The sequence below is a fragment of the Pyrus communis genome, chromosome 3 (genome assembly GCF_963583255.1).
Source record: "Pyrus communis chromosome 3, drPyrComm1.1, whole genome shotgun sequence".
NCBI lineage: Eukaryota > Viridiplantae > Streptophyta > Magnoliopsida > Rosales > Rosaceae > Pyrus > Pyrus communis.
In genome coordinates this window covers 5746960-5773822 of record NC_084805.1, presented here as the reverse complement: position 1 = coordinate 5773822, position 26863 = coordinate 5746960, and the positions used below count along the sequence as shown (strand labels likewise).

The window sequence follows — 26863 nt, the reverse complement described above, 5'->3', positions numbered from 1 at the left end:
TCTCCTAAGATTCAACAATCTATAATTCGAAGTCAAAACACTTCAATTTTCGGACTCTGGCGAACTTTATATATTCCGTACTCTCAAGACACGACTTGAATTTTTACTAAGACATTGGAGAAAACTCTTCTCTTCGGTCCATTAGATATATGGGATGTTTGAGTTTATATAGAATTGAAGCCACCCCTTTTGATACATTGTGACTGTTGCCTAAAATTCTAATGAATAGACACAACTCATGAATTTGAATTCAACTATGACACGACCCTTATTTTTCATTCATATAGAAATTAAATATTATAATATTAATTATAATATATGATTTCTAACAATCCCCCACATGAATGAAAAATTAGGAAGAATTTGAGAGTACAGGCGGACAAGAGATGCATCGGGAGATGTGTCTTTTGGACTTGAACCTACCCTAGTGAATACTTATCGAATTTACTTGGTGACGCAGTGAATATGGAATATTGAACTGTTCACTGCAGTAGTAAATCAAGACAATAAGCAACACACATCACTAATTCTAATATATTCTAGTTCATACAGTTGTGTTCATTTTAGTCCTGAACAAATCCCGGATTCATGAGAGCTTTAGAGAATTTAGCCATCTCATACTCATAAAAGCGACCCACTTCTACTTTCACATAGGTGACCACTGATTAAGAATACTCTACAATATTCCTCTTATTTATAAGATATCACTGTCATTAAGTATAAATATACATCCTAAACTTCTGCAGACAACACACTTCTTCCATCATAGGAATGAGGTATATAGTGTGTTAACTTCTTTGAATCATGCCCGACCAATTTGCCTATTGAACTTAGACCATGGGATCTCCAATCAACTAAGTTAGGTTTCCGCCCAACTAATTCATTAGTTATGTTGGCTTTAGCCTCATTCCCCTCGATGATCAACTTACTCTCTAGTCTAACTTTTAATAATTGGATCCACCACTAGGTTGACTATCATTAATGGTGTGCACAATCCATCTTATGAAATTATATTTCATACGAGAGTAGTTGTTTGACATTGTTTGAAATGTCAAGTCCTCAAAATTATATTAGGACTTAATTACTAAGTAATTTGCTAACAAGAAGCACTTGGGTAAACTCCCCCACATTTAAGGTATTTGTAAGAAGATCTCTAACCTTGCCATACCTTAAACAATTACTCATTACAAGAGATGATATCTTAAATGTCGTTCAATTAGCAAATTACTTTTAATCAACCCCTACAATTATTTCACAATTGTAGTTTCTTTTAATGCTATCATTAAATTGATCACATTTTCCACTTTAAGAAGTAAGGAACAACTAAGATAGACTCTATTTATCTTTTTAGGCCTTCATGCCTCAGTAGAAATTATGAGAAAATCACTTCTTGGCTTTCATTATTTCCTTACTATGACTAACATGCATGACCCAATGGCCATGTCCATTCGTATGCTTACTTAATAAGCATCATTATGTTGAATTCAAATCTGCGAAATGTCTTTCATATTTTCCTTATGGTATTGTCCTTTTTGAAAGACCCCACACTTTCATGATTATTTCTTTATATTAATATCACCTAAATTGACGCACAATATCATCTTGGACCTCTTGAAATTTATAAATATATCACTTTGAAGAAACCATATAAACGATTTTACAACATTATTATCACTATATGATAATACATCCAGTCGGTATGTAGAAGTTTACATACTAGCCCATGAACGCATTTGAATATGTCAATGACTAGTTGAAAAGGTCATACCCTTTCACTATCAAAAGCAGCACTTCAAATGGCATGCTTTTTCTTTGAATCTCACATGGCAGATTTCAATTTTCAATTCCACCGCATTACAAAACCATCCATTTGTTGAATAGTTGCATCTTTATGCAACTTAACCACCACATGGTTCTATATGACTCAAAATCCTTGACTCAAATATAATGGATATAAAACCGCAGGCATGGAAGGCTGCAAGCCGCGGTCTCACGGATTAACACCCAATGATCAATCCCAGTTATGCAATGGTTTGCATCTTCCTACGTATCAAGATATGACTTTCCTGATATAAGAGCAACCTTTTAATAATGAATTTCTCATAAACTGATATTGCTTATTAGTTTGATTCTCTCCAGGAATCACTTAATAAACCATGCACTAGTTTAACGAGATGCAACCAGAGGTCCCCTGTCTTAATCATAATATCAGTTGAAAAGGTGCATCGGTTATTAAATTCAAAACATTCATAACTTACCAAACATAACCGATTGGCATCACAACGGTAACCTTTTGGCATACCTATATTACACACAACTCTTTAAATATAAAAGCATAAAGAGGATACTATATCAGGGCATTTTCATCATGCCTAATTATGCGATTAGTGACAGTTGTGCAATATATCTTCGTGCTTCAATATCTCAATTAATTACTCATGAATGAACATTCATACATATAACATATTATAAATCATGCCGACAAATTCTTGGCCACATACTAATATAAACAAATGATTAATGCAGAATGAATTCAAACAATTCCACTGTCATTAGTTAACAGGACTCTGCATGTATATATGTTAAGAAACTTTATTCAGTTTACCAAACCAAACATCCACGTTACATATTAGATCTCAACTTATAAAAATAAGAAACACACAAATGTATCTTAATCATCAATAATTCCCATAACTCTTTCGTTGTTTTGTATGCTAAACATACAATCCACAACATGTGGTTCTGAAAAGCAAGAGAAATTATTTCCAATATGCTAGCGTAATTTTGTTGGTGAATCATTCTGCATTAAGAGGCTTTGAATTGAAATACACACATTTTATCATGTGTTGTATTCAAGCAAAGCAATTTTTCTAGAATTTGGAACCGCCGATTGCCTTTATTACCGGATTACTAGAAAGTAATTCAAAAGGGCCTTTTGAATTGAATCTTAAGTAGTCTATCAGTGGTGCGAAGCGGCTTTTCCCCCTTGTCAATATTCCCGGGTAAGAAAGCAGAACCTCACCTCTTTCACGGCGGCGATCGAAGACTGGGAAATAGTTGTAAAAAAGGCTCCACTTTACCCAAACAACACCGTCAATTTGCGTACTGATCACTGTATCAATTGCAATGTTTCTTCAATCCAAAACCAGTCCCTCAATGGCAATTGATCTTTCGCTATTTTGTATACTGAATATACAACAAACAGTGTGCATCTTGCCAAATGATCTAACACCAGACTCATCAACAAGTAGTCAACTTCCTTGCTGCTTTCTCTATTTTTCTCAATTTAATTCTCACAACCATATTTTTCAATTATTGCATAATTAAAATTCTGTCTTTAGATTGTTGGAGCAATATTAGAAAATATGAAAAATAACAATATAATTCCAATGATAATAATCATAAAGAAATTCACAACATCAATTATATATCAGATTAATATAAACAACTAGAAAGAAAATTAGAAAAAAATGACAAACTTGGAGATTGAGGATTGCATAAATGCAATGTCTTAAAGACAGAATTTCACCCCTACTCTTGTGCTTGTGGTTCGGTAGGCGTCTGTCTCCCAGGATTTAACAATCTGTAATCCGAAGTTAAAGCACTTCAATCTTCGGACTCTGGCGAATTTCATATATTTCGTACTCTCAAGACACGACTTGGATTTTTACTAAGATATGGAAGAAAACTCTTCTCTTCGGTCCATTAGATATGTGGGATGTTTGAGTTTATATAGAACTCAAGCCACCCCTTTTGATACATTGTGACTGTTGCCTAAAGTTCCAACGAATAGACGCAACTTATAAATTTGAATTCAACTATGACACATGACTCTTATTTTTCATTCATATTGAAATTAAATATTATAATATTAATTATAATATATAATTTCCAACAAACACTAGCCGATGAACACACTAGTATAAATATAAGCCTTAATATTAATCTCAACAAAACCACCTTTAATTTCCTTGGCTACGTACTTTGCGTTGGACGTCTTGAATTACCTCCGTGCGTTTGTTTGTTGTGTAGCAGTGTACGTTTTAGCTGATTTTAGTCATCAAGATGGATTTAACCTCGGTGAAGCCAATCAATACCAAAAGCGAAGAAAAATCGGAAGAAGCAAGTTCAACTACACCCACAGCTAAAGAGGCTAGACTAATGCGACCGGAGAATGTGCGATGCCCACCTGCCCCAAAAAAGTCCCGACCTTCTAAAGCAGCATATATTAATGGAATCGGTTTTCCTCCGGTAGTTGGTTTGGAGAAAACTTTCAACAACTGCTAAGAGAACAAAATAGTAAAGATTAATGCAGAGATTAGGAGTCTTAACTTGTTTTGTTTTGCATTTTAAATAATTACTAGTTATCCTTCCATGGATGTATGCTACTTTTATCTTTTCTGTAATCGTTTGCTGAGAGAAGCTTATAGTAATGAATAAAGATTTATGTAATCGGTTTCATACATTCTGTATCTATATATATGTGTGTGGGTGTGTAGCTTTACTGGATGCTTTTGCTGTTTAATTATTTTTGCATGTGTACCTGGAATTTGGAATAGAACGCGAGGATTAAATAGTAGCAGCTTGTTGCTATGTGAATGAAGTTGAGGTTTATTGTAAAAGTAATTGGCAATATGAGAAGTAACCCAACTTACTTATACGCTCATGCAAGGTTCTTTCTCTTATCAATGTGTGATTCATCTCAACATGCTCCTGTCACGTGTGACAAATTTTCAAACCAAACACATGGACGACACAACCGAGGTTACGTGGAGCATGTGTGGCTTCACACACAGGATAACTTGCTCTGATACCATAAAAGAAGTTGAGGTTCACTATAAACCAATTAGCAATATAAGAAGTAGCCAACTTACTTATAAGCTCATGTAAGTCCTCTCTCACCAATGTGGGATTCATCTCATACTATGTTTGTAATCATGCTTCTAATTAATTATTAAATTTGGAGTTTATGTGTATTCATCAAACTAAAAAGTGCATATGGAGTTTACACTGCAAGTCTGCAAGTCAAGATAGAGAGGCGAAAGATGTGTGAAACATGCAGTGATGTAAGAATAAGGCAACGGGGAAAATTTGCAGAGAAAATACGTGATTCGACGAGGCAATAAGTTTAAACTGAATGATTTCATTGGCGTATAGAGAGTACGATATATACAAGTCACAGACTCCAGTACGAGCAAAATTCCTTGTAGTATAAGGATAATAATTACAAATTGATGGTTGACGAGATCTGTTCATAAGCAAGAAGGGCAGGAAGAAGATGAATGTTTGGTTGTGAAGCTGGCCAGGGTTTGAGAATATATTACTTGACACGTGTGGCAATTTTAGTGGGCCACATAGGTGGTCAGTGAGATAAAGATGCTGACCGATGAATACCCAAATATTGGGTTTTATGTAGAAGCTTGAATACATTAAGTTTTTGGTTTTTTTTTTTTTTTTTTTTCTTTTTGACAAATAGTGGTAGTTGATTAAATTGTTAGTTATTAAAAGGAGGAGGATTGATGTGAATTAAACCCATACCAGAATGTATAGACAAATTACTTTCCACTACTGTGATAACGCGTCTTCTACCATATGTTAAGCTTTTAACTCGCAATCCTCGGATTTAGGATTTAGTAAGTGGCCTAATATATATTATTATTTTTTATATCAAAAGTGATTCCCACCTGGAAGTGGGACTGAAACCGCTCCCCCTTTCCATTTAATCACTTTTTAAGTTTTTTTTATGGATCAAATTCAAGTTTGCCTTATATTTGAATGCCACTCTTTAGACATGCATAAGTAGAAATAACCCGTTATAAATACAAAAATATATAAACATTTTTCTCGCCCATAATATTGAGAATATTACCGTAAGAAATGAGCCAAGTCACTTGTTGAGGAACAGTTGCATTCATCTTGCCAAAAGATTTTGAGAAAATGTAACCAGTTTTATATTCTATATATCTTTCTTATCAGATAACTAGTCACGTGATGAGAAGATGACAATTGTTGTATCCAATTTTTTTTCGTGCCTTAATTAATCTTTTCATAGCACCTGAAATTCCCTTATGAGAAGATGAATCCGAACAACACCTGAAATTCCCTGAAGTGAAGGTTACTTCATGATCTTCAATATTCTTTCTTGGAATATTGAATCTTGTAATTACTCATACATTTGTATTATACATCACTAATTAGGCACTTGTGGATTTTGAATCATCAGCGGGATAATAGTATCTATTGAAAAGCCAATGCGAATCAGCTTCTACGGCATATCCATCTTCGTTGCGGTGCCAGCTAAAGTGAGCATGGGTTCTGTTCTTGATGTCAAAGATGCCGTGACCAAAACTGGCTTCCCGGAAGACTGAGTAATCTGGCTGTGGCTCCGTCATACTGCACCGCGAAAGAAAGCACGAAAACACATATGCTAAGTCTTTCTAAGTATTTTGAAAAGTTGTCAAGCCCTTGATGGTAATTGATTAGCAAAAAATATTCATACGTTAGTATGCAATTCTAATAGGAAAATACTGAATCTATTCGTGTATGTTGATGTTCTTACACGGTCGATAAGCCTTCAAGATTTCCTCCATCACCAACAGTAATGTAGACGGGTGCAGATTGATCTTTTACAGGAGTGCAATTAGCATTCACAATGTCATATGCAACATTGGAGATGCGTTCCTGCGATATAACCGATCACTAGTCAAATAAAGACATCAAAAATTGATGAATGGATGTCCTGCAGAGAGAATCTCATTAACACACACACACACACACACACACACACACACACACACACACACATATGTTATATATACACTGGGCACTTACAGATCGCTCGTAGGCATGGACATGACCGCTAAATACCACATCGACTTTGTACTCCACAAACCAGGCCTCAAACATTACTCTCATGGCTTCTCCTTCCATATAGTGCGACTGGTAGCTATTATACCATGGACAATGCATTATAACAATCAACCAAGGGGTCTCACTCCTGTTAACTTTCGGTAGCTCCTCCTGGAGCCATTTGTACTGCGGAGTGTATGTACCTTAACAAAAAAAAAAAAAGGGAAATGATTATATGTCACATTAAGCAGTAGAACCATTCGATTAAACGAAAACATTGTGCAGGATGACCTGACCACCAATTCAGATATAGTATGTATTCTGTATAGAAAACGAAATACGTGTGCAGGATGACCTGACCACCAATTCAGATATAGTATGTATTCTGTATAGAAAACGAAATACGTACACACACACACACACACACACACACACACACACACACACACACACACACACAAACACACACACACAGAGACACCTATATTTTATTCCCTTACCGTATGCAGAATAAGAACCCAAGACAATAACGTATGCGGAAGCTCTTTTGATTGAGTACCAAAATGGGGCAGTACTCCCCGATGCATTATACGGGACATAATACCGGTGAGTGTAAGGCTTAAAAGGTATTGGTTCACCCTGCAACAAAAGTACCAAGCTTCTTTTAGCAAAATACTTTATCCCATTTGCAAAATATACGTTCGTGAAATGAGCAGCAATTCCAGTTTAAATCTGTAAACACAATGGGATCATAGTCGAGGAAGATTCTATATTCCTAGTCCATTAGCTATATCATACAGGACGGTTTAGTTTTTAGCTTACAATTTCTGGGGCAAAATCAATTTCATGATTCCCTGCGGTCCATATCCAAGGTTGATAAGCAGCACTTCTCTCCACAAATCTTCCCCATGTATCCCACCTAACATTATTATGATTCGGGTAGTCATCTGCATAGGAGAGGTCCCCAAGATACAATATTGTTTGTCCTTTCAGCGGGTTTGATTCGTAATGAGTAAGAGTCTTGTTTGAATCAAAGGTCTGACCCAGATCCCCTGCAAATAAAACCCCAATGATTAAGGCCAAAAACAAAATGCATACTGTTTCAAATTAGAAACTTGCGCACCAAGGAACGAGTTTCAAAACATTTAAACTAGCAAAACTTTCCAACCCACTAAACAGCATGAACTTATCTTTGAATCAGAAAGCCAAAAGTTAAAGCAAGTCTAATTAGTTGCATCACGTTACGATGCATCCATTTCTGGTATGACATCCTCACCTATGAGACCAAATGTGTAAGGTACGTCCGGCCCAACTTCAGGAGGAGTTGTAAACCAGAACTGCGTTTCAGTTTCTTCGCCAATTCCAACCACATAGTAATATCTGGTGTTGAACTGCATAACAATTTAGCTGATTAGAACATACTATTATCTATAAACTTGTACTTAGGCTACATGCGTAATTTCAGTCAGCAAATTCCGAAACTGTCGGACCAATTCCAGAAACTATGCAATTGAAGATGAATAAAAAATGAGGCAAAACATAAAGCAGAGGAAACGTACCGTCAAGTTTCCGATGACACAATGGTGAATGTAACCAGAAGTGTAATTGTAAAAAGTATAAGTTGTAATTATGCCCTCAGCCGTCTGGTTCTCGCTATTTGCACTCCAATAAACCACCTTACTGTAACCTGGTTCGTCGGCAGTGATCCATGACACAATCACCGCGCTTCCCGTGTGGTCTCCTTGTGTTATATGAACCTTTACTCAGCACAAACATTTCAGACAAGTAAACTAAATAAAAAAAATAAACGCTCGAAACCACACAAATTAGTCAATCCCATCAAGAAAAGAAGCAAGACTATGTAGTAAGCAATAAGATTCTGAAATCAAAACTAAAAAAAAACAGTAACGGGTCTTGTAAACATGGTTCCATACAATTCAAAAGAATGTAAACAATCAAAACAAAAGACAGAACTGCATTAACAATGTATCGTAATTCTAGAGAGAGAGAGAGAGATTATACTTGTTGAGGTGCATTGTACCCAGGAGGGACTCGAAAGACGTCACTGTCAAGCGGCATATCCGCGCTGAAATCAATTTTCCGCACGAAAGCGCTTGTTTGACCTCCATTACAAACCACTGCCAAGTTCAAAACCAAACCCAAGACTACAAAAATGGTTACCCTTGAACAAGTAGAAGAATCTAAGCTCCCCACACCCATCTCGGTCATATTATCCACAGCACTCCATTTGCTCTGAACCCTCATCCTCCTTAAATATACATGAAACCGTTAAATAAAATTAAACAAAAAAAAATTCTGTAATTTGTCATACTGTGAGGTATTTGAATGAAATGAGAGTTGGGTTGGCCTGGATTTTGTCTTAGGTGGGTTCTGTGTTGGTGATGTTGTGATGTTTGAATTCTTGAGCAGATTCTTATGTTTGTCTTCCATTTTTCTTTAGCTTTGTCTGTTTAGGCTTTAGTGGTAAGCTCGATGAGTCTATGCTATGAACTTTGGTTTCCCCGTTGCCTTTGTTTTGCCGATGTGCGATGAATACTGTTTTGTGTTGGTGCAGTTTTGTTTTTCCCGTTGCCTTTGTTTTGCCGATTTGCCGATGTGGTAGAATTACTGTTTTGTGTTGGTGCAGTTTTGTTTTCCCACGTGTCGTATTATAATATTGAGGAGAGGATGTTGGGGGAAGAGATCCTCTCCGGATCTCTCCTACCATAACCCACCAATCAATTAATTAAAACTCTTGAAATTTGATCTAACGATTACAAACAGGGAGTCCTTTAAAAAGTAAAAATAATTTTAGCTGTTGGATCAAATTTCAAGAGCCCAGATTAATTGATTGGTGGGGTTTGGTGTGAGAGATCATGAAAGGATCTCTTCATGATGTTGGGTACTACACCCCTAATCCGGATAGTGTGAGAGGGGAGAGATTTTTTTAATGTGCATTTGTTTTTACCATCTTAAATAGTGGTAATACTCACCACTCTATTATTATTAGTGCATGTGTTTGAATTTTGAGATTTGTCTATTCACAAGATGGATCTCGAAATTTAAACTCATCTAAGAGTGATAAAATAAAGTATTAATCAACATCATTTGAAGTTGGGGGTGGTTGGCAAAAATATTCTATTTCTATGGGAGGGATGAGACTAAAAGTGGACCATGTAACCATGAAAAATCAAGAGAGATGAGGTAGCAATTATTAACTTCACTAAGATCTTTGAACAAATGTAAAGAACTGAGATGAAAAACTAGAGGGCAATAAGAGAGAGTATGTGTTGAGCGAGAATGATTGTATATTTCCAGATGCCATAAATGGCAATTTACACTTTGGTTTTATAGAGCTAAATGACGTGCTCAATTACAATAATGCTCTCTAACTTCTTTGGTTATTACCACAAACTTTTAATAAACTTATCCTTATAACCAGCTTACCTGCCTACACATTACAACTAACCACACTTCTCAACTAATCACATTCTTCACTCTTTAGTAACCATGTCATCACTAATGACTATGGTTAATACTCCCCCCTCACGCTAAGCTGCCAGAGCTTAGATTGATAGCAAGACATCTTCAAGAACACTAAGTCCCTGATGCATTTGTAAACTGTTGAGGAAGAACTCCAATGTTGAGATTGTTGTAGTGTTTAAGAAAGACTAGACTATGAAGACCCTTTGTGAATACATCATCTACTTGTTCTTCAATGGGAATGTATTGCACAATAATATCCCTTTTTGTACTCTTTTTTTCTCGAACAAAATGGTAGTCTGAGTCTAGGTGTTTAATTTTTGAGTGAAACACTGGATTAGAACACAAAGCTAATGCTGCCAAATTATCACATTGTAATTAAGGTGGTATGGGAATAAACTGGTTCAAATCTTTCAGTAATGAATGGATCCAAAACCCATTAGCTGCACAGTGGATTGCTTGTTAGATTGCCATGAGATTGGATTATAACCAATATAAGCCACATAACCAGTGATAGACCTCTTGGTGTTAATATTTGCTGCCCAATAAGAGTTGGAATAGGTTGAAATGGTAGAGTCAGCTGATTTTGCATACCTTAAACCATAATGAATGGTTCCTCCAAATATCTCAAAATCCGTTTAACCAAATGCATATGTAACTTAAATGGCTTTGTCATGTATTGGCAAACAACGTTGACAACATGAGCTATATAGGTCTTGTAAATGTAAGGTATTGAAGTGCACCTACTAAGCTTCTGTAATGAGTTGGATCGTCAACATGAATTCCTTTAGAAACAAGTATTTGAGAGTGAGGCTTTGATGGAATTAAAGTGGGCTTAAATGACTCTATGCCTGCTTTCTTTAGCGACTCTTTTGTGTACATCGATTGATTAACAAATATAGATCCATCTGATTGATAGTGAACTTGAAGTCCTAAGAAATATGTCAATTGTCCAATGTCTTTTAAATCAAAGACCTCTGCAAGTTGGGAAATGGCAGATTGTCTCTTTGCAAGATTTGAACTAGTCAATATTATGTCATCCACATATAATAGCATGATAATCACATCTCCATCATCTTGTTTCAGAAATAGACTAGTATCAGACATTAGGTTTTAAATCCCAGGGAAGGCAGGAAATTAGTAAACTTCGAATTCCAGGCTCTTGGAGCCTGTTTGAGATTGTATAGAAATTTAATTAACCTGCAAACATGTGTTGGATGCTTGGAATTCAAAAAACCTTGTGGTTGTTTCATGTAGACCTCCTCCTCAAGTTCCCCATGTAGAAATGCATTCTTGATGTCTAATTGTCTCAGACTCCAATTATTTTGAACTACCAATGCAAGTATTAATCTCACTGAAATGTGTCGAACTACTGGACTGAATGTTTCAGAGTAGTCTAGACCTTGTTATTGACTGTAACCTTCTGCCACCAACCTTGCCTTATACCTTGCAACTGTCCCATCAGGATTTCTTTTGACTTTGTACACCCATTTACTCCTAATAACAATTTTATTGGTTGCAGGGGGAACTAATCTCCAAGTTCCTTGAGCTGTCAATGCATCGAATTCCTCATGCGTGGCATTTTGCCATTGTACTATTGTGGATGCTGCTTTAAAATGTTTAGGTCCTTCAACCTTAGTTATATCAACAATGAATGAGAATTCTCCACACATGTAATCAAATTCTAATGATACACTAGGATCTTGAAATTGTAATGATTGTAACTTTGGTAAAGCAACAACAAAGGATGAATAGTTTTGTCTTTGAATAACTCCTGTCCTTAGTTGAGTTTGGATGCCATGATCTAAACATTGAGCAATGTTATGAGTGTTAGGTGAAGAAGAAATAGTGAGTATTACTTGGAATTGTGCAGGATCAAGGACATGAAGCAAAAAAGGCGTATCAGATGAGGAGGATAGAGTATTGCCTATTGTAGATGTTGAGCCATGGACTTGACTACTGATATCTTTATTTTCTATGTTTGTAGAAGCATTGGAATTGATAGAAATATTGGAAGACCCTTTATATTGTAAAGAAATGTTCCCAGACCGACTTAGAGAAGAAGCTGAATGAAGATGGCCATTTTGATTTGCTGCATTTTCATGATGTAGAACCTGTGTTGGAATTGCAAATGGAACAACGACTGATCTAACCGAATGAGATGATGTAAAAGGTTGCTTAGAGATGTTATATTGTGAGTCTTGAATATAAGGAAATACGATTTCATCAAAAAGTACATGCCTTGAAACAATGGATTTCCTAGTTTTGGGATTGTAACAGATAACACCTTTATAACCCATTGAATATCCCAAGAAAATACATCTCTCAGATCTTGGTTGTAGTTTATTATTGTTATATTGTTTTAACCATGGATACACAGTAGTACCAAATATTCTTATAGACTTCAAATCTGGTTGCTTGGTATACAATCTTTTGTAAGGGGATTCCAGTGCCAAAGACTTACATGTCATCCTATTGATAAAAAACACTGAATGTACACATGCATAATACCAAAATTCAGCAGGTAAACCAGCAACAATAAGCAAAGTGATAACCTGTGTTTCCTTTCTACCACTCCATTTTGTTGTGGAGTATAAAGACAAGAGATTATATGTTCAATCCCTTTTGAATAAAGAAAAGCTTTAAATGCAAGACTAGTGTATTCTCCTCCTCCATTAGTTTGTAAACATTTAATTACAATTCCAAATTGAGTGCGAACAAAATTATAGAACCTTACAAACACAATAATTGTATCAAATTTGTTGCATAATGAAAAAATCCACACATACTTTGTATATTCATCAACAAACGTTACATGGTATCTATACCCTTCAATAAATTTTACAGGAGATGGTCCCCAAATATTTGAGTGAACCTTCTAAAATGGCAGAGAACATTTATCACTTCTAATAGAAAAAAAGGAATCCTTGACATCTTGCCTTTTACACAATAAGTACACATATTATGAGTACTATCTATATCTATACATATATTGGACTGTTTTAACTTTACCAACTGTTCCAAAACAGCTGAATTCTGCACTGTAGATTGCACTCCTCTTGATCCTTTCACAACTGGTACTTCAAATAGCTCCCTAGGCTTACTGTTTCCTTTATACAAAACCTCATTTGTCTTCTTGTCCTGCACAAAAAACTCACTCCCATCACAAATAAACCAACTATGGTTATCATCACATAATTGTCGTACAGAAAGAAGACTCATTGCAATTTTAGGAACATGTAACACATTTTTAAGGATCAATTCATGGGAATTGTGTTTGAGTGTAGTTGAACCAATATTGTCAATGGTTTGCCATTGCCAATTGTGATTTTCTCATAACATTCAAATGGAGTGACTTGATTGAGTGTATTCACATCAGCAGTGATATGGTGAGAAGCTCCAGTATCAACAATCCAAGAATCTTGTTGAACATATTGAGGTGTTTGTTGTGCTGCCATAGCATTCAATGTTGCAGGTGGAAGAGGACCTTGAAATGCATAATTTGCCCTGTGAAAACACTATAGTGTAGAATGTCCTATTTTTCTACAAATCTGACATTCTAGCAATGAACCTATAGTTGATGTATTTGAATTTTGATGGAAGCAATTGACAGCTGTATGACCTATTTTATTGCATATTTGGCATTCAATTACCACATTGGACTTGTTTTTAATGCTAGCAGACCACATACTAGAGCCATTAAGTCTTGAATTCCCAGATTGAAAGCCTGAAGAGCCACTAGAGCTGAAATTTTTGCCTTTATAACCAACATTTAGCTTGTAATTATTACCTTTGTAATTTGAACCGTTGAATGATTTTTGACCAAAGTTCTATCTTGGACTACCAGAGTTCGATCCATTGCCTATGAAAGCAAAACCATAAGACTGTGAATCAACGAGTTGAGACTATTGTGGAAACTGCTGCTGTGGATACTGTGGTAGTGGAAATTGCTGTTGGGAAAATTGTTGTTGTGTAATTGTACCACCTGTTGTAGGGATATAATAATGACCCAAAGGATTAGATCCAGATACATTAGATGAATTCTGTGTTGTAGATGATCCTTGAGTGTATAATGTAGCCATGCTTTGGGATAGCACATTCATTTCTCCTTCAATTTGTTTTTCAGCACCTAACAACTAAGCACAAAATTCTTTCAATGTAATAATTGATTCTCTAGCAAGAATAACTGTTCAAATTATAGCATACTCATTTGGTAATCTAGCAAGACCATCAATCATTACATCATTGTCAGAAATAAACTCCCCTGCAACAGTTAACTATTCTCTTATGTTCTTAAGCCTCAACATATACTTATCAATGAAATTTGATCCTTTTTGTACTGTATGCAGCTCAGTTTTCAAATGGTTAATCCTGGACTTAGACACAGAGGCAAAATGTTCCACAAGATTTGACCAAACTTCAAATGCACTTTTACAACCAAGAACATATTCAATAGCTTCATCAGACAAAGTTGCCAATAACAAATTGAGCAATGCCATATCAGTTGATTCCTATTCAATATATGATGTAGTATTCTCAGTTGTGACTCCAATGTCAGTGTGTATCACAAATTTTGGTGGACATACATCAGTACCATCAAAATGACCAAACATTTTATAGCCTTTAAGAACTGACTTAAATTGAAATGCCCATTTAGCAAAATTGTCATCCTTCAATTTTATTATAAGCATGCCCAAAAGACTCTCAACCTTAACAATAGTTGTAGACATGATGAAATACTTAAGAAACACAAATTGTAATACTTCAGAGAAGAATTTCACCCACTAAAGTGAGAATGATACTCACCACTATCTAGTTATCCAAGAAAGATTGACACTTTCTTACTATTCAAGAAGATTGACACTTACCTTATATGCGAAGAAAGATTTATATCTTCAGCTAAATCAAGAAAGATTGATACTTTCTGCAATATCAAGAAAGACTAACACTTTCTTGAATTATCAACAAAACAGAAAATTTAGAAATCACATGAACATTCGAGCAATCAACTCAAAATTCCCAAATCACATAATCTTGAAAACTTTAAATTGCAGAGCAGTTAACACAGATGTAGAATACCAACGAATAAAATCCCCAAATTACTGATTGAGAATACAAACAATAGTACCTGATAAGCGAGTAACAACATCAACAATTTCGCGAACCTCCAAAACCCAATTGTCGAAGAACTGCATAATTGATTCACCACCAAGAACCAGAAGCCCTTCAGAGTTGAATTAGGGGAAGAAATGAAAGCTTCAAGATCAGAAATGGCCGTGAGCCTTTGCCGGCGATGATACCATACTAGCTTTAATAAGATCTTTGAACAAATGTAAAGAACTGAGATGAAAAACTAGAGAGCACTAAGAGAGAGTATGTGTTGATAGATAATGATTGTATATTTCCAGATGCCATAAATGGCAATTTACACTTTGGTTTTATAGAGCTAAATGATGTACTCAATTACAATAATGCCTTCTAACTTCTTTAGTTATTACCACAACAACTTCTAACAAACTTATCCTTATAACCACCTTAACTGCCTACACATTACAACTAACCACATTTCATAACTAATCACATTCTTCACTCTTAAGGAAAGGTAAGCTGGCCTGAAAACCAGACCTCAAAATTTCTCCTTAAAGAGATGAAAAATGTTCAAAGTGAAGTAAGTTGGCCTAAAAACCAAATCCCAAAATTTCTCCTCAAACAGATGAAAAATGTTTATAATGCTATTTTTATAACATCGAATGTAAAATATTATAAAATTGTCAAATCGTCACATAAACTATTAAATACTAACTTAATATTTTATGTTTGACAATATCCATTAAAGATGCTCTTAGCTTACTTTATTTAAGATTAGGCTCTTCAATTTGTATCTACATAGGAGTGATGTAACAACAACGTGTAGAACAATGTAGGTGAATGTGATTCTCAGCTTTTATTTATTTTGAGACACGGCTCTTCATTTTCATATTTAAACATTAAAAAGTTAAGTTGTTTTTTTTTTTTTTTTTTTTTTTTTTGTCAAACGATAGATTTTGTTAGATTAAATGTTGGATTAGCCACTGACGAGGTTTAAACCCATGCCGTCCTGCAATGGCTCAACACCTTTCCACCACTATGGTAAAAAGCCACTTGCAAAAAAGTTAAAGTTGTTGAATGTGCATCTAAAAAGGTGCAATAATACTTCGGGCCTAACTGTAATACAATTCGCATATGTTTTATGTGTTTCATTTGTATTATTAAAGTGTGATTAGAAATTGGATATATGAGAAGTATGTTTCGTAGAATCCAAAGTGTATCCATGCAAACTATTCCAAAAAGACACGCACTTAAGCCAAGTGTTCCAACTATAATTCAATACTCGAGAAAAATGTAGACATTCCAATTGCGAATCTGCCCGCAAGAGAAGCAAAATAGTATTTAGTTCCCAAAAAAAACCAAAGAACACTACTACACATATAATCTGAAAGAATTTAAGATAGGGTTGCAAAGATTGATTGCATAAACTTAACTCAATTAATTATGAGTGAGGTATGGACTTCATTATATAGAGATTACAAGATGAGGTTGGTTACAGTATAAACATATCATCTGATTACATTTGAAATTCAAAACTAAGTTACACATGAATTTTAGATAAGGAAGGATTGTGATTCCTTTCTCTATGTTGAAGAGTTTGAAGATTATCCAACTTGTGTAGCTGACTTGGAGAGTCCTTTACCATGCATTGCTGACGTGGAGAAATATCTTGAATATTTGGTTTATCACCTCCCCGCAAGTTGAGTGGGCGTTGACAAACAGGAAGCTTGGAAAGGAGATAACTGAAACGAGCTATGGACAAACCCTTTGTTAAGATATCTGTGATTTGGTCAGCGGATGAAACATATCCCACAACAAGTTCATTTTGAATTACTTTTTCTCTAACATAATGATAATCAACTTCCACATGACGCATACGAGCCTGATAAACTGGATTGGAAGCTACTGCCAATGCACTGATATTATCACACCACAATCTTGGTGGATTGAGAGGAAGATGAAGATCACGGAATATGTGTTTGAAGCAAGATAAAGTGGCGGAGGTATAGGCCATTTGTCGATACTCAACCTCTGTACTTGAGTGAGATACACCTCTTTGTTTTTTAGAACTCCAAGAGATTAAGTTATCCCCTAGAAAAATGCAATGACCATCAGTGGAGCGACGATCATCTGGGTCACTAGCATAGTCATCATTTGCAAAGGCTGTTAGGGACAATGAACTGGGTTTGTAAACTATACCGCGATCATGAGTGACCTTCAGATAGCGAAGAATGCGCTTGACTACAGCCCAATGTGTAGTGGTGGGTGAATGCATATATTGACAGACTTGATTGACAGCGAAAGCAATGTCAGGCGCTGTGAATAAGAGGTATTGGAGAGCCCCAACAACGCTTTGAAAATTTGTTCCATCATCTAAAGGCTTACCCTCATATAGATTAAGCTTCCGGCCACGGAGGGCTGGAGTAGACAATGGTTTGGCGTCAGCCATCTGAGTGCGTTTGAGGAGGTCCAGGATATATTTTGACTGTGTTAAATACATGGCCGTCGGTGTTCTCGTAATTTCCATTCCCAAAAAATAATGTAAAGCCCCAAGGTCCTTCATGGAAAATTTTTGTCCCAAATTGTTGAATCAATGTGGAGATGTGGGATGAATTATTACTTGTGACAAGAATGTCATCAACGTAGATGAGTACATAAATGACAGTAGTTTCATTGAAGAAAATGAACAGCGAAGAATTTGCCATTGATGCTTGAAACCCGAGTTCTTCCAAATGTTGAGAGAAGCACTGAAACTAGGCACGTGGGGCCTGTTTTAAGCCATATAGCGATCGCCGAAGATGACATACATGTGATGGAAACTGTGGATCGATAAAGCCAGAACGTTGGCGCATGTATACTTCCTCAGTTAAAGAACCATGGAGAAACGCATTTTTGACATCAAGTTGGCGAATTTGCCAGTTAAAATGAAGAGCCATGGAGAGAATAAGTCTGATGGTAGCATGAGTGACAATAGGACTAAACGTCTCATTGTAATCGATCCCTTCTTATTGACGAAAACCATTGGCAACAAGACGTGCTTTAAATCTTTGAATGGAATCGTCAGATTTACGTTTAATACGGTACACCTATTTATTTGGTATAACATTCATGGAGGGATGAAAAGGAAGCAGGGACCACATTCCTGTTCTTTGCAGAGCATTGAACTCTTTTGCCATAGCCATACGCCATTCAGGGTACTTAGTTGCCTGTGTAAAACAAGTGGGCTCAACAATTTCATTAGTCACATCAGAAACAAGAACATATTTGGGATTTGGTTTTTGAATGCCATCCTTTGAATGTGTAACCATGGAGTGAACAGGTTGAATGTGTCTCTGAGAGGAAGATGAGATAGGAGCAACACCTACTGCATTCGTAGATGATAGAATTGGCGAAGGGTCAGGGATAGAGGGTACATGGGAGATGGGTGACGGTGATGGAATATGATTATTTAATATAGGTGAATGGGGAAGATTAGGTTGTGTGGATGATATGGTGGGAGGGATGAGGTGGTTCAGATTTGGTGGTAAAGTAGGGGGAATAGGGTTAGGTTATGTGGATGTTATGATGTGATGCATGGGATGGTGCATGTTTTGAGGTAAGGTAGGGGGAATAGGGTTAGGTTGTGTGGATGGTATGGTGGGATGGAAGGAGTGATGCGGATTTTGTGGTAAAGTAGGGGAAATAGGGTTCTTAGAGGGATATATTAAAGGGGAGGGATGATAGGAGCATATTTATACGACTTAGTTACCTTGTTTTCTTGCATTTACATAGCTAATTTCTACTTGTTAGAGTGTTTTAAGCTATTTTCGTGTGTTTTTAGGTTCAATTGACAAAGTTGGCAAGAAAGTGCAATTTGGAGCATTTTAGAGTAGTTTTGGGCTTGGAATGGATTGCACATGCATGAAGCAAGGTGGATGGATGAATTTGAAGATCAAGAGAGGCTAGGAATGTGATTAACATATGGAAGAATTAAATTGAAGACTTGGAAGATAAGGAATCAACTACAAAGAAGGAATATTATCCAAATTTCCTTATCTTATCTAAACCTTATCCAACCTTATTTTATCTTATCCTATCCTAATCTTTTCATACCTTAATTCCAGCTTCAAAGAGGACTCATTTTCACATTAAATCACCTAAATATCAGGTTCTAGAAGCCCTATTTTCGTGCCCTAAGTTTATGCTACATGTAACCCTTCTAGAAGTTCTAGAATCTGCCACAAGGACCATTCCTTGTCCTCCTTGGAATCTGATTGAAAGTGTCCTTGTTCTTTGGTGATTTGGAGTCCTAATTCCTCTCATTTTCAGCCCAATTTCGTGCCTTCCCTTCACCCTATAAATACATGATGCCGCAACATCATAAACCACCACCTTCTACCACAATTTCACACCACACCATCCACCACACCTCAAGAGCCTAATTTCACACAAATCCCCATTGTGCGCAACAAGGAAGGAAGGAGGAACCACTTGGAGTGTTTCTAGGTGTATTATATCTTTATTTTTAATGTTTAAGTTTAATTATCTTTGTTTTGCAAACATGAGGAACTAAATTTGTTTTAGTTAGAGGTGAATTCAAAGCCATGAACATATATGTGATATGAATTGATTTCATCCAATTATTGTTTCATAAATCATGAATGCGATTTACTTATCTATTTGATTGATAACTTATTCTTGTATGTTGATTAAGGAGGCCTACTTAGTTTGCATGCATGAATTTGATGCTAGAATATAAGGGAGTTTCATGTAATAGTTATTCACTTATATTCATAAGTAGTGGAAGTCACTAGTCATGATTGTGTAAAGTGAATCCTTGGCAGGAGTCTCATGCGTTTCATAGTGATGAATGCCTTGTTAATGCTTATGATTTTTATAGAACTTAATGACTTTTGATATGTATCTCTATCATGCGTTTCATATAGGGAACTTGAGAAAGATAATTTGGTTGTAATGCGTATTCATTCAATTCAATGAAATAAGGAAAATCTGATGGTTGGTTGTGTGATGCAATTAACTTGGGGTATTGTCATTCATGGTTTAAAGGAATAATAACTGGAAATCGATTTGTATGCATATGTATCATGTGTGGAGAAGGACCCTCTAGCTAGCCATTCACCCATAGTTTTCCCTAATTTCGTCAAAGTTGTTTAGAGTCTTTACAATCTGTTTGTTTTTACCTTAATTTCGTCCAAAATCCAATCCCCCATTACTTTGTTGTGTCAAATTAGTTAGAATCTGTCCAAATTGTGTTTGTAAGTGTTTTGAGTCAAGTTAAAAGTAATTTTCGTCCAAATCACCTTTAAAGTCTAGTTTGAGTCTTTTTGATTGTTTTGTGCTGTTTTGAGTCTTATAAGTCTAGTTAAGTGTTTTTAAGTTTAGCTTTGTGTTTTTAAGTCAGTTTAGAGTAGATTAGCATCCCTTCTAATCCCCAGACTAAAACGATCCCTACTTTCATATACTACAATCATAGGGTTTTAATTTGAGTGTTAGAATATTTCACATCAAGGGATCAATGTTCAGTATCGTAGATGAGTGGGAGGATGAAGGCTTTGTAGAAATGGATTCTTTGTATGGGAAATTGGTTTCATCAAATAAGACATGACATGACAAAATATGCGACCTGTGGACGGATTTAAACACCTATAACCTTGTTGATTTAATGAATAACCTAAGAAAATGCAACGTTTGGAATGAAATTGTAACTTATTAGTATTATAGGGACGAAGATATGGAAAACATGCACACCCAAAACTTTAAGAAAATCATATTGAGGAGATTTGTGAAACATCTTTTGGAATGGAGACTCATCATGGAGAACTTTAGTTGGTAAACGATTGATCAAATAATTTGTTGTATGAAAAACATCAATCCCAAAATGAAGTTGGTAAGGATGAATGAGCAAGGAATGTGAGACCAATTTCAACTATATGACGATGTTTACGTTTAGAAATGCCGTTTTGTTCGGGATGATGTGGACATGTAAAGTGATGTAGAACTCCATGGTGAGTCAAAAAGGTTTTAAAATTATTGTTTACGTACTCTCCTCCTCCATCAGTTTTAAGTGATTTAATTTTAGTATTAAACATGTTTTCAACCAGTTTCTTGAATGACACAAAAGTAGGAAAAACATCGGATTTTAATTTTAATGGATATAACCAAGAGTAGCGGGAATAATCATCAATAAATACTACATAATATTTAAAACCATTGATAGAAAATGAAGGTGTAGTCCATACATTGGAATGAACCACTAATGGAGACAAAGACCTAGAAACTGACAATTGAAGAGGCAACTTGTGACTCTTACCCATGGGACATGAGTGACAGAACTTACTAGTGACAACGCCTTTAATGGGTAATTTATTCCTAGAAACTAAACTTTGCAAAATATGAGAAGATGTATGACCTAACCTAGAGTGCCAAATTGAATTGGACACCCTAGTACCTAAAAATGCAGACACACCTTTAATTGATGATGAGACACCAGAGAAGGGGTAGAATCCATTTCTACTCAGGCCTTGTAAAAGCATCCTCCCTGTGTGAAGTTCCTGAACAGAGTACGAATTAGGGTATAAGGTTAGAGAGTAGTTATGATCATTTGTAAAGCGATGGATGGAAATAATATTGGTTGATGCATTTGGGCATAGTAGTGTATTGGGTAATGTAAATGTGGAGTTAGGTGTACAAATGCAAGTGTTGCCTATGTGTGAAATTGTCAAACCTGTTCCACCAACAACTCCATTGACTTGGTCCATGCCATTATAAGGATGAGGATTTGAAACACTAGTAGGATTATTTGTGATGTGAGCATTGGCCCCTGAGTCAAACAACCACTCTTGTATGGTAGTCGCAGTGTAGGGACGCGTCCTTCATAAGACATGTTTAGGCGGTTGAAATAGTCGATGGCAGAATGATCATGACGACTACATATTTGACATTGAATTCGTTCAGTAGTGAAATACCTTGGGAAGGAGCTGTGTCGAGAATCCCATCATTTTGGCGAGAGTGTGACCCTTGGTGAGAGTTGGACCCGTGGTAAGTGTGGGACCCTTGGTTAGAGTTGGACCCTTGATGAGAGTGAGGGGAATGGTAGTGTTTATTGGAAGATCCATGACCACTATTGAAATGACAACGACCTTGAAACCAAGTAGAGGATCTTTGTCCTCGAAAAGATGTAGGTGTATGGCTTCCATTGCGACTCGCTATAAGGGCAGTGAGGCTGTTGTCAGTACCAAATGCAGAATGCATTTTTTGTCCTCTTTCAGCGCCAAGGAGAAGTGCTTCCAAAGCATTGTAGGTAATGGCCTTATCACGAGCTTGGGCTGAGGCAACTGTGCTTTCATAAACAGGGCGGACGTTGTTGAGAATGATGGCAATGATGTTGGAGTTTGAAACAGGAGCACCAGAGAGATAGAGGGTATCTGCTAGACAAATAATTTTATCCAAAAATTCAGAAATGGAAGAATCACCTTTGTGAGTATTCATCAACTCACTACGAAGCTGGAGAAGACGACTGGTTGACTGAGAAGCATATCGATCACGTAATGTTGTCCAGGCAGAATGAGAGCTAGTTTTCCCAATTAAAGCAGCAAGTACGGTGGGGTGAACTAAAGAGTTGATCCAGGACATAACAGTGGCATCCTATTGTACCCAAGTGTCGAAGTCGGGGTTGACTGTCAGTGATGTTGCCATCCGCATCTTTCAGGAATGCTGGATGACACTTATTGGTTCTATCTACCAATGAAACAAGTTTGCGACTGCGGAGGAAAGGTAGCATTTGGGCTTGCCAGAGTGGGTAGTTGGTACGATCAAGTTTGATCGTGAGAAAATTGGAGACATTTGGTAAGGGAATGGGAGAGGAAAATTGAGAAGCCATGGGAGGAGAAAAAAAAAAAATTCTGTCGTTAGACTTTAGCTTCGAGATACCATGAAAGAATTTAAGCTAGGGTTGCAAACATTGATTGCATAAACTCAACTCAATTAATTATGAGTGAGGTATGGACTTCATTATATAGAGATTACAAGATGAGGTTGGTTACAGTATAAACATATCATCTGATTACATTTGAAATTCGAAACTAAGTTACACATGAGTTTTAGATAAGGAAGGATTGTGATTCCTTTTTATCTGTTGAAGAGTTTGAAGATTATCTAACTTCTGTAGTTGACTTGGAGAGTCCTTTACCATGCATTGCTGACGTGGAGAAATATCTTGAATATTTGGTTTATCATAATCAACCAAAGCCTTGAGGGTGCATTTGTTTGCTATCATTAGCTTTTATTGGACTAAACTAAATATTAGTGTTGTCGCGTATTTGTTTCATCCAGAGATTAGCTTTAATGAGACTACCCTAGACCAAGTCTGACTACAAGCTTGGTTGGAGGGTCTTAGCGAGACCACCCACCACTGAAATTGGGCGGACCATTAAGACCAATTCTGCTTCGCTTCTCCCCTCCCATCTGCTTCTTCCTCCCGTCCCATAACCCTTTTCAAACCTAGATCATGCAAACCCAAAAACATGCAACTAGAAAACCTAAACCAAATCCCTTTTCAAAACCAGACCAGACTTCCAAAATTCCAACCCAAAAAACCCAAAAAAAAAATATGTAGTGGGATGAGCTTGAGATTTTCAATCACAAATGCACCAAGATAACCCAAACCAGATCCAAACCCCTATCTCCCACCTTGAACCAATCACACATGCACCGCCTCCTACATTTTCAATTGCTTTCTTGCTGCATGGTTTGATTTTAAGATTTGTAATCGATTTTGTGAGAGCAAGTGAAGTGGCAGAGAGAGAGTTACAGAAAAATGTCGGTCTGTTCTTCTAAAAAGTACTAACAGCAAACGTGAAATATTAATTAGGATTTTAAAAATTAAATAACTACAAAATACCAAACATATTTAGCCTCACAATACACCAAACACTTCATTGTTCTTATCCTACTTAGTTCAAGTCAAGCTAGTCCAGTTCGAAATAGTCTAGTGCAACAAATGCATCCTGAATGAATTGATTGTAAATTAAGCCTCATTTGAAGGTGCTTTCAAATGACTGAAAGCACCTTCGATGAATGTTCTTTGGAACTAATTCTTAGTAAAATTGTAAGTGAATCCTGAAATGCTTTTTCAGTGCTCTTGGAACCCAAATACAATTTCACCAAAAATGCTTCGAGTCATTTTAAATAAGATTCTTCCTCTCTCGCTGAAACATGGACTCCTGTAAATCAAGACGAAGAGTTCTCAATTCTTGGAGACATTTGCATATATTCTATATTCCTGGTTGAAGTCATTGTTTAATCTACTCTAAATCTATCAAGTTAAATTGAAATTGGAAAACAACTTTAAAGCGATACCTATCTTACTAGCATGGGTCTTCCAGAGCCTATTTGTCAATACCTTGCTAAGTAAATTGTCATTGCCACTAAGTCTTCTGTGAGCTGCCTACGTTTTAACCCTGCAACGTTAGCCCTGAGAGCAGCCCTAGTCCTCTGAGTAATCTTATCTGCCCTCCCTCTTATGTCTTCACCCCATCATAATCGAGTTTCCACTCTCTAGTATGTAGAGAAACCAACTCTTATCAATTTAACTCAATTCGAATTGCAAGAGAATATCAACTACACGGCTATACAAAAATGTGGTAGTTTAGAAAAACATATTCTATCAGGAATACATATCAACAATGAGATTATTCAAAATGAAAATATTTTGAAGAAGGAAAAGAATAAAAACATAATAGCATGCTAGCACCAAATAAGTCACACAAGCAATATTTGAGTGCAAAGAATGGAACAATATTTGAGTCACACAACCAATTACTAAAATTGAAAGATTTGTTTAAAGTCTAATTTTTGTTGGTATTAAACTACTTCTTTTGGGCTAGTGAATAATTAACACACAGAGTCCATGAGGACAAAACAAATAAGAAGATAGAAGATCAAACAAATACGAAACCCCAAACGGAACATGCCCGAGAGAAATTAAAATATATCTAAAACAAAGATACACCAAAAGAAAAACAATGAAAAAAAAGTATTTGGCCATCTCCAACTGAAGGAGGGCCCTCTTTAGTACTATAGTCCTCCAATAAATTATATTTTAATGAACAATGCCATACCATATTTCATACCATCTCCAACCGAAGGGGACATTGATAGGAGCATATTTATGCGACTTAAATGGCTTGTTCTCGTACATTTACGTTATGTTTCTTTAGTTATTTTAGTTCTTTATGCTTCTTTTGTGTGTTTTCAGGTTCTAAGGGCAAAGTATGCAAAAGGATGCCTTTTGGAGCCTTTTGGAGCAAATTAGAGATTGGAATGGATATCATATGCTTGGAGCCAAAAGGATGGACGAAATTGAAGACTTGAAGTAGGAAAGTTAAATCCTAAAAAGACCTCATGTTTGAGCATCATTGAAAACTCCTACGCATTTTAGAACACAAAAACAACATTCCTAGCAACCTTAGGACATTGTCGTGTGTTTCCTTGTGTCTCCCTTCCTTGCCATGCAAGGAAGGGCTTTGTTCCCTATTTTAAATACTTAAACACTACCACTTATCATTCACCACATATCATTCACCACTTATCATATCATACATTCATTTATCACTTATCATAAATCATTCACTTATCACTTAACATATCATACACTTATCACTTATCACTCATAATCATCTACACATTTCAACCATTTAAACACATGTACTTCACCTACAACATCCACCTACTTCACCTACAACATCCACCTACTTCACCTACAACCTCCACTTACTTCACCAACCTCACACACTTACTTCACCTACAAATGACATAGCCATATGTTCCCTCCACTACTCCTATAAATACCCTTGCATTCATTCATCCATGGACATCCCATTTCATACACAACACACCACAAACACTTCCATTCCTTCTCTTTGCCGTGAGTTCCCTTGTAATCCAAACACCATTTTTCCATTTCCCTATTAATCCAAACACCACTCCTCATCCATTTCCATAATCCCCCAAACCTCACCTTAGACCTTGTGCTACAACAACGAGGAAGATAAGAGGGCCTAAACGTTCATACAATTCAAGTGTGAGTTGTTGGAATGTTTAGGTGTTTCTTTGATTTCAAAGTTTAAATTTAATTCTCTTTGTTTTGTACGTATGAGGAATGGAAGAGAAGAGTGCCTAAACGTTCATACAATTCAAGTTTGAGTTGTTGGAATGTTTAGGTGTTTCTTTGATTTCAAAGTTATGAGGAACTAAACCCCCTTTAGCTAGGGGGTGATTCGAAACTATGTTTATATTTGCAATATGAATTGATTAACTTTCGTTGGAATTTCATAAGTTGTGGATTCAATTTGTTTAACCGTTTGATTGATAACTTATTTATGAATGTTTATTAAGAATGCGCGCTTAATTTTCATGCATGAATATGACACTAGAATATAAGTGA

The 26863-nt window shown here is 36.2% G+C and overlaps 1 protein-coding gene across 2 annotated transcripts; it reads right to left on the bottom strand.

The window, feature by feature from the left end:
* Positions 1-6194: 6194 nt before the first annotated feature.
* On the bottom strand, positions 6195-17289 carry LOC137730276 (purple acid phosphatase 2-like). 2 transcript variants are annotated; one of them, XM_068469337.1, is made up of 9 exons: positions 17282-17289; positions 8872-9031; positions 8409-8606; positions 8126-8240; positions 7672-7901; positions 7350-7488; positions 6832-7052; positions 6560-6681; positions 6195-6393 (listed from the first exon to the last, which is right to left on the bottom strand). In XM_068469337.1, exons 1-9 carry the CDS (start codon positions 17287-17289, stop codon positions 6195-6197), a joined length of 1392 nt encoding a protein of 463 aa, XP_068325438.1. The 2 variants fall into 2 exon arrangements, with proteins under 2 accessions (XP_068325438.1, XP_068325437.1); XM_068469336.1 differs by lacking the exon at positions 17282-17289 and having other exon boundaries at positions 8872-9078.
* Between the last annotated feature and the right edge of the window lie 9574 nt (positions 17290-26863).